The sequence below is a fragment of the Simochromis diagramma genome, unplaced genomic scaffold (genome assembly GCF_900408965.1).
Source record: "Simochromis diagramma unplaced genomic scaffold, fSimDia1.1 OVJJ01000753.1, whole genome shotgun sequence".
Taxonomy (NCBI): domain Eukaryota; kingdom Metazoa; phylum Chordata; class Actinopteri; order Cichliformes; family Cichlidae; genus Simochromis; species Simochromis diagramma.
In genome coordinates, this window is record NW_024387523.1 from 1801640 (window position 1) to 1812408 (window position 10769).

Consider the following 10769-nt stretch of genomic DNA (forward strand, 5'->3'; position numbering starts at 1 on the left):
CTGTATGTAAATTGCTTTTTAAAAAATTTATATATTTAATTTGCTTCTATTATAGTTTACACATGTAGAGGTTAGTTTATATCATATCGCAAGAACTGTTTATGTGCCACTTTTTTCCTTGTTGACCTAAAATGAGCTCATCGGAGCATTTTAAAAATAAGGTGTTTTTTTTTTTTTCCAAAAAGGCCATTCATACAGAGCTCACACATTCCTGTAAATGACTCCCACAGAGTGACTGAAGACTCAATTTATTTTTACTAGCACACTATTACTAAGAGTGCCATGATGTATTTGCAGGAGGGGAAGAGTGTATAGATCATTGTTAATGGTATAATAGAAATAAGTATTCACTGAAAAGCTCTGGGAAATTGCAAAATGGATGTGACACGTTTATTATAGAGCTGTGAAAGAAAAAGAGAAACTTGAATACCCACTGCAGCTTTATTTCCTTCCTGATTTCATAAACTTCCTTTCACTCAAACAAGCACTGTGATATTATTGTAGAGACAAACGGAAGAGAAAGAAATGTATTAGGTAAGAAAAGGCTCTGAAACACTGGTGAAACATGCCTGCGGTGACAAAAGGATCCACTAGATGGCACAAAATATCTTCCACTTGATAAAGAACAATTTGCTGGCTTCACAAAAGTCTTTAAAATTATTTAAGCAACTCCAATAACTAAATTGAACTACTAAAAATACTAAATTGGTATATGTATGTTTATTATGCATGTTAGTTAATAGGTTTTAAACCTGAAAGCCTTTTTGTGTGAGGCTAGTTTTTCAACCAAGGTGTAAACTTGGCAATCAGGACTTTAATAAAATACAAAAAACAACTTTGTTTGGTTTAATTTTCAGGTTTTAATGTTTTATTTCTGAGTTCCTGTAATGTTATTATAGAGGTGATTATCTTTCAATTGAACTGAGAAGAGCAGACTTTGAGTTTGAAATGTTTCATGCATTTATTATTCAGGTGCTTGTCAACATTAAGCCTTTATTGCCATAGAAATCAGACATACATCTTAGCACTTCCAGACGCACATAAGCTCCACTGGTCTTCAGACATCGGTGCTCAGTCCCGGTCGATCTCGACCACCCTGCCAGTACGCAGCGTTAAACTCATCTTTGACTTTGTGACGGTCAGAATGATGTCACTACAACCCTTAACAGCCTCCTCCTCTTCTCCCAGTCTCTCTGAGCTCTCAGGAAATGAAGTTGGTTTGCGGGATGATGCTCTCCACTTTGTGATCTGCAGGATTTGCTGTGGCCTCGTAGTTACAGATGGTCACTTCATGTCTGTGAGCCTTAAGAGGGGCAAACAGGAAGAAACAATTCACACAATGTGTTAAAACTGTAGATTTTGTGTTAAAAAGAAAAGACTTCTTCAAAGTCTTTATTTTGCTTTTAGCAGCGACTTGAACAAGACTGTCACAGATACAAATGCTGATGAACGTTAAGCTCTCTACGGGTGACGTACGCCTAACATGATACGTGGAGGATACATGGAGGACATGCAAACACAGAACGTAGGACATTAATAATTAATTAGAGGGTGACAACAAAACAGTACATAAAAAGAAAAATAATAACCATTACTCATGCATTTTAAGGAACAACGTGTTATAGGAACAACACAATAAAGCGGGCAAAAAGCAAAGAGCTTTAAATACTTCATGAAGTGCCTGCAAATGTTACTCTGCCATCATCTCTCCAGTCACATTTAAATGCTTTCAGCTGGAGTAACGTCTGCAAAACATGCTGATAAATTAATCATTAACTAATTTTCCATTCGATAGTGAAATGTTTAGATCTTCAGTGATGATCAGGAAGCTAAAGACACCTTTAATCTTAAAATCATCTAAAAAAAAAAAAAAAGAAGGAAAAAACCCGATGGTGCCACAGCTGAACTGATCTTTAACTTTTAGCGTGCTTTGTAACTCCTTTGATGCACACATAATGCTGTCTACCAAATAATGCAACAAATATTTAGGAATAATACAAAGGACAGAAATGACTGTTTTGTTTTGATAATATGAAATGTGTTTAAAGTGCTATCACAGGATCACGCCAAGTGACTGACACACAGAGACTCTGTAACGTCAGAAAGATGGCAAAGTACTCGGGAATGAATCTGCTGCCCTGAGGATAAGTGACAAAAAAAATAAACAAATCTTGTTTGAGTGTACTAATGATGTGAAGCAAACGGCCAAAATCAATCATGGAAATGCCAGAATAAAACTGATGCTATCAGAACTGATTCCTGGAAACATCCATGAGTATAGATTCTTGCACATAAGATGATAAATAAGCCAAACAGTCTCATCCATAGACACTTGTATCCTGTTTTCAAGACGCATAGGTTACAACCTAGCTGTACCCGTCTGTTTATTAGGTGCACCCACCTTAATTTAATGTAATCTAATGCAATTGTCCTGCAAAGGTTCCTCCTTAGGAAAGTGTAAACATGATTATCCTGCAGGTTGTGGTTGCTGTAGATTAGTCACACAGAGGTTACCAACATTAAGTCCTCATTAAAGCTGGAACTGCGAAGCTCTCAGAGGACCTTCAGGGAAAAGGTTGAAATGCAGACGACACCCTGAAGGAAGATTCTGCCTCAGTGGATTTTAGAGAACCAGCCTCACTGAGAGAGTTCGAGAAATAAACATCATGTAGTGGAAGTTTGGGTTTTTTAACACAGGTGGGGAAATCCCCCCCAAAAACAAACAAAAAAAAAAACAACAGAATGGTTCCCCTACATCAGAATCTTCTTATAGTCACTGATAACAGTGGTTCAAAATTATGACTGAACCAGTGAAACATGGGCAAAAAAAAAAAAAAAACTAAAGCCACAGTCGTGACAAATAAACATGCTGAAATGATCCCTTATAGCACATCAGTTGATCAGAAAAGAAAAACACAGGAAGCAGCTCATCAACACTGCTTTTCTTTATTGTTGTTGGAGTTGAGACTAACCTCTGAATACTCTCCTCTGAGGCCAATGTAGTACACCCGGGTGCTCTCTGCTCCAAAGTTCTTCGAGATGTGGATGGAGAGGTGCTGAACGTTGGAAAAACGAGCGATTCTAGACACGCAGAGAGAACGAGAGAGCCTTTAGTTAAAGACAAAGACAGCAGAAATGCAAATGTACTCCAGGAAAGCCATCATGTGGTCTCAGTGTGAGAACTATATGTAATATTATACAAGTCTATGAAAAGAAACTGGCAGAGTGGTGGAAACTTAAAGGATGATGGGATGAAGTAAGCGTGTTCATGACATTTATGATGAGCGTGTTAATGCTACAAAAGAACACAGACAAGCGAAAGAAATGTCTCCTCTCATCTTTTAAACACGTCTTTGACCAGATTAAGTTTCACAACAAGCATCAGTCATCTTGGCGCGAACATAACGAAAGCCGTTAGACTGTCAGAGCTATAACTTCAAGTTTCAGAGAGGAAGGAAAGACCAAACCAAAATAAAACAACCACAGTCAAAATTAATGCTCATAACGGCTTTCATAGTCTTTGAAAAATGTAACTAATTTTATTTAAATTTCAATTAAACAGGCCACCTCCCAACTGGTGTTTTTTTTAACTGAACTTCACCTTCTATTTCTACTCTTAATTAAGTAGTTTTAAGAGGCTGGGGTGAATGTTTTCGTGCCCACACCTAACCAGAGTGAAAATGAAAGAAATATGTGAGTGGGTAAAAGAAAAAGAATAGAAAGTGTATTAGCACGCAAGCTTGTTTCTTCCATTTAAACATGTTCTGCCATCCGTTCATCAATATTTTGGATTATTATCTCAAATTCTCAAGTTATTTTCTCAGTTGTTTGAGTCAGTAAGTTGAAATTTTGAGATATTATCTCAAAATTTTGACTTACTGAAGGCAGAAAAGGCTTTTTTCAACAGCTGAAACAAGTTTTCATACATGACCGGCAATGATTGTGTGTTGAACCCAAGCAAAGCCTTCAGAGAGCTTTCCAGACTTTTCCAGCATGTTGGAGCTGTTTACTGTCACTAGGGGGCAGTGTCATGAACAAATGAGCCTGTGGGTTACTCTCGCTTGTGCTGTTGTTGATCGTTCAGCCAACTTAAGTCAGAATATACAAATATATAAATAACCACTGTGTCCAAATTCAGGGGCTGCATCCTTCGAAGGATCCGGCCTCCGTTCAAGGATGCAGCCCCTGAATTTGGACACAGCCACTGTCTTTGAAATGAAGTAAAACTGTGTTAAAAAGGAAACGTGTCCACTGCAGCCACCGTCTGTCTCTCTGCTGCTGCTGCTTTCTTAAAATCTTTACTGTTTTTTTTTTTTTCCTCCCCACCCATTCTTGCCATGATAAACAACCAATCAGCATTCAACCTCAACACCCCAGCCGGGCGTGTGAGGATCATTAATTAAGGACGTCCTACACGCTAAACAGTCACTCTGCATAGCCACCTCAAACAGACCAACTCAGTACTGCGAATTCGGCCCAACAACGTAGGAGGTTCATCTGCATACTGTAGTTCCCTGAACCTCGGCTGAAAACACACCAACACACACAATTTCTACATTATGTAGAGACGCAGGCAGTCTGTTACGTGTGGCGTGAGAACACACCGGAAAACTTGCTTTTCATGAATCCACAGAAAAGCGATGATGATTTGTCAACTTGGACAAAAATGTCTGTTTAACACGTGCACTGCAGTGAGCGATTTACACATCAAGCGTCTTCTGCGTGGGCGTTTTCTTCCTGCAGCTATTAAACTGGATGCTTAATGTAGCAGTGAGTGTGATGAGTTTTATAGCTCTTCCACAGAAAGATTAACATCCATCTTTCTGGAGTGCAGGAGCATTTTTATGTGTTTTTGTTTCTTTTGTTTTACTGGGTATTACTCTGTCATTTACTGGCGTTCGTGCTCTCACTTTGTTGGGTACTCCAGCTCAGCGGCAGGATCTCTGTTGAGTCTGAAAGCTTGTTCGGGTTCTCTGCCGGTGTCGTCAAAGGACATCTGAGGGATGTTCTTGTAGCTGAAAAGACCCCAAAACCCACCAAAAACCCCAAAAGTCCAACAATTTAGCCATAAGACATCACCATCAAGCCAACTTACAACAAATCAACTAAAATGTTAATGTTTTCCTTTCTTAATTAGAAAAAGTATCATGTCTAAGTTGGAAAACGATGACCAAACCATGTAGATGCACCGCCTCCAGTTTCCATCTACGTTTTCCTGCAATAACTCACAGAGACAGGCACTCACAGTCGTATCTCAGCTGGATGAGAGCTATCATTTTCTCCGGAGATGATGATGCCTTTTAGCTTCACACTGCCAGTAAAACTGAAAGAGATGACACACGGTTACTTTGGTGCAGACGCACGCTGAGATGCTGAGGCAGGAGCTGTCATGATAAACAAATGCAGAGCTGGGAAAACAAAGAAATGAAATTAGAACCAGCTTTGGTTTAAAATTACAAGAGTCAGGGCTAAAACTTTATATATAACTGATGAAAGGGGACCTTTGCTGCTCCATATTTTTAAATTCAGGGGATCCACCGGAGCTGGACCTGTATTCACAAAGTAGATCCTGGTGAAGTTAATACTGAGAAGTTTTCTAAGAATCCCTCTAATAGTTGGGCATTAAATCTGGCAAAGATAAAAGATAATCACAAATTGTTTTACCTCTTACATGAACTCCCAAGATAAATACTGACAGAAGTGTTGAAGAGGACTCGAAGAGGCTGAAGAGGCTCTTAAGCAAAGAGAAAATGTGTAGTGCTGCTGAAAAGCCACTCCAAGTGAGAAGGCAGAATTTGTAGTTCACATAATTACAATAATTCATTATTAGAGGATTCTGAATGGCTGATTGTTGACTGATTTCAATTGCTGATATTTTCAGCCCAAGTTAGAAGATTCTTATGTTTGTGAATACAGGCACTGACTAAATGACTGATACAGCCCATCTTTATCTAACTGACCACTTTCAGGAAGCCTGCTGAGGGGCACCTGAGAACCGTGCTGCCTGTAGAAGATGAACACATTAATGAAACTCCGAGCTTCTGCTCGCCCCATGACTAAAAGTGAATCCCTTTAAGAATCAAGGATGTCAAAACATTTAACTGTTTATCCATTACTTAATTACTTTGGTCCTTATCCAGTGGGATAGTGGGGTCTTTAGAGGGCTGATTCTGGCCCACGGGCCTCATGTCCTTTGAACCATTTGTCATGTCTCACATCTGCAACACGTGCGTTAGTATGCTACAGACTTCTGATGTGCAAACAGAAACTCTGACATACGGCTGGGCGATATGACCCAAAATTCATATCTCGATATTTATTTAGCTGGATGGGAATATAGGATATATAGCTCGATATTTTTTAAAGCCATAAAGTAAGAACAAACAGAGTTCTTAATCAAAGCTGTGTCCCAGATGTCACACAGGCACTTTTATTAACATAGAGCATAGATGTACATGAAAAAAATTACTCAAAAATAAATTATGAGCATTTATTAAAAATAACGCTCCATAAATAAAAGAAAACAATGTTGTTTTTGTGCATAACAAAAAGCTCACAATTGTGCAGTCAAAATGTAAGCTAAAAGACGATGAGCATAACAAAGACAGATTTCACAGCTGCTCTGTTCCCAAGTTCTACTGCGTGACTGACAGCCTGGAGTTTGAAATCCGCTTCGTAAACACGTCGCTGAGCAGGTGCCATTTGTGGTCCTTATACACACACAATACGGTAATATTACGTTAAGGCACAGTACGTATTACTCCGCGAGGCTCCAGACTACGGTAGCCGTAATACTCCGACAATCCATTAAGCAGTGCAGCTCCGTAGCTTACCAAAGTCGTACTAAAACATTTTTTGACAGATTGCTGAGCGCCGTGTACCACATAAAATCGGTTCGCGGTCAGTAAGCACAGCCGGAATTATACATAAGGCGCGCTGTCAACTTTTGAGAAAATGAAAATCATTGCATGGCATTAGCGTGGTTAGCTCGTTAACACCGTCCAGCCCCACGCACTGAGCGATCAGCGGTAACTCGTTAACAGAAATTTGCCCCGTTGATGCAGTTATGGCGTTAACGTCACGCTGACAGCACTATAATAGTAATTTCCAAATATTTTCTTTTTACTTTTCTTTTTAAAAGTATAATACGGAGCCCGGCAAGGGACATGGGAGAAAGAAAAAAAAAAAAAAACTACGATGAACTTTTGCGAGATCTCGCAAAACTAACTCGGGATCTAGAAAAAGTCAGTCTTAATTTTTTCCCCCATGTCCCTTACGGGGCTCCGTAGTATGAAAAGTATCTGCCCACAGATTTTATACACTAAATCACTTTGAGACGCATACAGTGTTTTTTGTGTCATACAGAAATAGAAGAACATGCAGGCATGATGATGATCATGATCATGATGATCATCATCATTTTGGGACTTACGGTATGTTGAACAGCAGCTCTTCATCTGCGTCGCTGTCCACAAACTACAAGCAGAAAAACAAGGCGTTATGGTTACAGAAAACAGAGGCAGCCGCAGATGTTTGAGTTTGATATGACGTCACCAGTTCTGATTAAGAGCTTCACTAAAATTAAAGCGGACACAACAATGTCTCATACTGAAACTGTGCTCAGGTGAAAAAAAAAAAAAAAAAAAAAAAGCAGACAGCTGCGTGGGAAATCATAAACAACAATATTCACAAAGCTGATCCCTCCTCAGCTGTCCCGAGGCTTCTTGTGAAGCTCACAGAGTCAAATGTGGCTTATTTTAAAAATATTTTATAAATGACATATGAAAATATTACATATCTGAAGTCAACAACAGTGTTTTTGGATCTGTAAGACTGTGTGGGAGGTTTCATTAAAGTCCCTGTTGAGAAATTCTAAGACTTCAAGGTGTTTTCCATTTAAATGTGACTCATTTTGTGATTGTTTCAGAAAACAATTTTTTTTTTTAAAATCACCTTTCATGATTTTTAAAATGTCCTTTAAAATAAAAAAAATTAAAAAAAAAAACCCTCCAAATACGATCAGTTAACTGTGGTGGAAAAATATACATTTTCCCCCACATTTATTCTCGACTTCTTAAAAAACTGAAAACACTGAAACCCCTCAGCTCCAGATTTGGGTCCAGTTTTGGTGATTTTTTTTTTCTGCTGCTCTCTGCAGTAATTTCATGCCTGACTTTGGTCATTTATGGTTATTTTGCACTTTTGTGATCCTGTCACGCATCTCTGTGGTCATGTTGTATCTTGCTTTCATTGTTTGAGGCCATTTAAGTAAATTCGTGGTTATTTCGAGTGTCTTTTTGGTCATTTCTTGTGTCTCTGTGCAGGTGCTTTGAGTCTTGTTTCTGACTTTTGTGCTCACTTTACCGATCACTGATTGTTTTACGTCTCAGTTTGGTTGCTTTACCCATTACTTTGATTATTTGTGGACACTTTATGCACCTGACTGTGGTCATTTTGTGGTAACCATTTTCTCTCTGTTTTTAAAGGTATTTCTGTGGTCAAGTTTCACTCTTTGGTCATTTTATAAATACCTGTGATTGCTTTGAACCTCTATTCAGTTCTTTTGTTTTTACTTTGGATATTTTGAAGTCACTATGCATCAGATTTTGCTTATAATGGTCATAATGTTATTCTGTCCTACTTTAAGGCAACTTGGAGCTTCTTTTTGTGGTTGTTCTTTGCATTTCAATTTTTTTGCTCGGGGGTCACATTATATGTCTCTGTGGTCATTTGACATTCTTCTGTGGGGTTTTTTGAGTTTATGCGAGTCTTCTGTGATCATATAATGGTTTTATGTGCTAATTTTATGCTTTATTTGTGGATAATTTGTGTACCTCTTTGGTCATTTTATGTCTTTTTTGTTGTTTAATTCTAACCATTTTTGAGGCGCTCTCTCTCTTTAAGGCAATTCTGTGGTCGTTTTCTCTTATTGTGATCACTTTGTGGTAATGTTTTTTCTCTCTTTATAACCATTTTGTTTCTATCAGTGTCTTTTGCGCGTGTTTGCTGCCCTGCTCCTGGTGGACCCATTTACAAACCAAACCAATCTAAAATCAATACTTTACCTTCATAGATCAATATCTGGTAAAGTTACAGGACTTGAAGTCAAGCTGCTGACTCCATGACCAGGCTGAACCTGCACCTCAAAGCTCGGTAAAGTTTAGTTTGGATATTGCGCAGCTCCGCAGCGTGCGCTCTACCTGGACACCTGCCCGGGGGAGAGGCGTTACCTTGTTCCGGTCGTTCCGCTGGTCCCACGGTTTGAACACCAGCTTGCCGTCTCCGTCCCGGCTCTCGTTGAGACACTGCAGCTTCTCCAGGTCGATCTTCTGATACAGTCCATACTCCAGGCCCCTCTCCGCGGGCTCATGCTCACCCTCACACCCGCATCCGTGCCCGTGACCATGACCGTGTCCGGACATCGTGGCCGGTTTCGTTAATCACTCCAGGTAGAAATAAAACGTAGCGTTCGCGCTGGAGCGTTTTTATAAAGTGAAATGAGCTCAGCAAGTTTCACTTGGAAGCGTGTAGTGACGTCTGCGTCAAGTTACGTGAAGTCACGAGGTAAGTTCCGGTGCAAGAATTTCAAAATAAAACTTCAAAGGTTTGCGTCAATTCGAAACGTGGTTTAGTATTATTTATCACTCAGTGAAAAAAAAACCCCTTAAAACCTGAAAAAATCTCTTAAGTACTTTTTTTTTTACACCTCTACATCTCCTTTAATTTTTTTCAAACTCACTGATTAGCTCATGTGCACCTTGGTCGTGTGATTGAAATCACCTGTCTCACATTGATTACCATTAAAAATTGTTTTTTTATTCGGTTTTTTTTTTTTGACTGATCCTTCTCATTCTAAGCAGTAACTTTGTCTTTCTGTAAATTTGAAATAAGGTCTAAACTTTTTTTCTTTCCAGGATGAGCAGTCTGTACGTGTCTTTTCCACAGTTCATTATCATTACTGCAGTGATTCCAACATCCAAAAAACTAAAAAAAAACTTTTTGCACTGAATTATTTCAGATTCCTTTCGTGCATTCAGACCAAATTCCCTTTCTGAACTGTTAAATTACTAATAATCATGTGGAAACACATCAAATTAAGCAGCTGATACTTAAAAGACTGAGAAAGTTTTAAAAATGGCTAATTTTAAAATTAAAATGCGGTGAACAGAATAATAGCCTTTGGAATTTAATTCAAATGCTTCATTTGTGCTTCAGATACTGTGCATTGTACATTTTGTAGGTGAGAAGATATCTAATGTGTTGCATGTATTGTGGCCCAGTAATAAAGATCCTTAAAAGTAAAATGATTATTTAATTGAACTTGTAGAGTATCAGCATGGTGATATGAATCTGGAGCCTTTGATTTTGACTGTTATAAAAGAAAGGGTTAGTCTTAGTTTGAAGAAAAGAAATGGTTGGTATATTCAGTTAGTTCAGCTTTCCAACGCAAACAGAGCTTTTTCAATGGAACTTATGAGTTTTCAAAACACTTTATTTTGAAAAGAAAAAGATCCCCACAGGAAATTGTCATCTGCTACAACGTAGCCACTTTACGACGCGAAGAGGAAAACACAAGCGATGTGCTATCAGATTGGCTCACGAGTCTTACCACCAAACGCCGGCAGTGTCGCAAACTGTTTACAAGTGTCACATAAAAATAAAAGCGACATGAGCATAAAGCAAAATGTACAAAAACCTGGATTTAATGATGTCCTCATATCAAAAACACGTTCATTACAAGGAATCTGGAAAAGTTATGTGTAAAAGAA

The 10769-nt window shown here is 38.6% G+C and overlaps 1 protein-coding gene across 1 annotated transcript; it reads right to left on the bottom strand.

Moving 5' to 3' along the window:
• Positions 1 to 840: 840 nt before the first annotated feature.
• Positions 841 to 9649, bottom strand: pithd1 (PITH (C-terminal proteasome-interacting domain of thioredoxin-like) domain containing 1). The gene is made up of 6 exons (XM_040020829.1): positions 9231 to 9649; positions 7433 to 7476; positions 5246 to 5323; positions 4911 to 5015; positions 2973 to 3081; positions 841 to 1303 (listed from the first exon to the last, which is right to left on the bottom strand). Exons 1-6 carry the CDS (start codon positions 9420 to 9422, stop codon positions 1202 to 1204), a joined length of 630 nt encoding a protein of 209 aa, XP_039876763.1. The 5' UTR covers positions 9423 to 9649; the 3' UTR covers positions 841 to 1201.
• Between the last annotated feature and the right edge of the window lie 1120 nt (positions 9650 to 10769).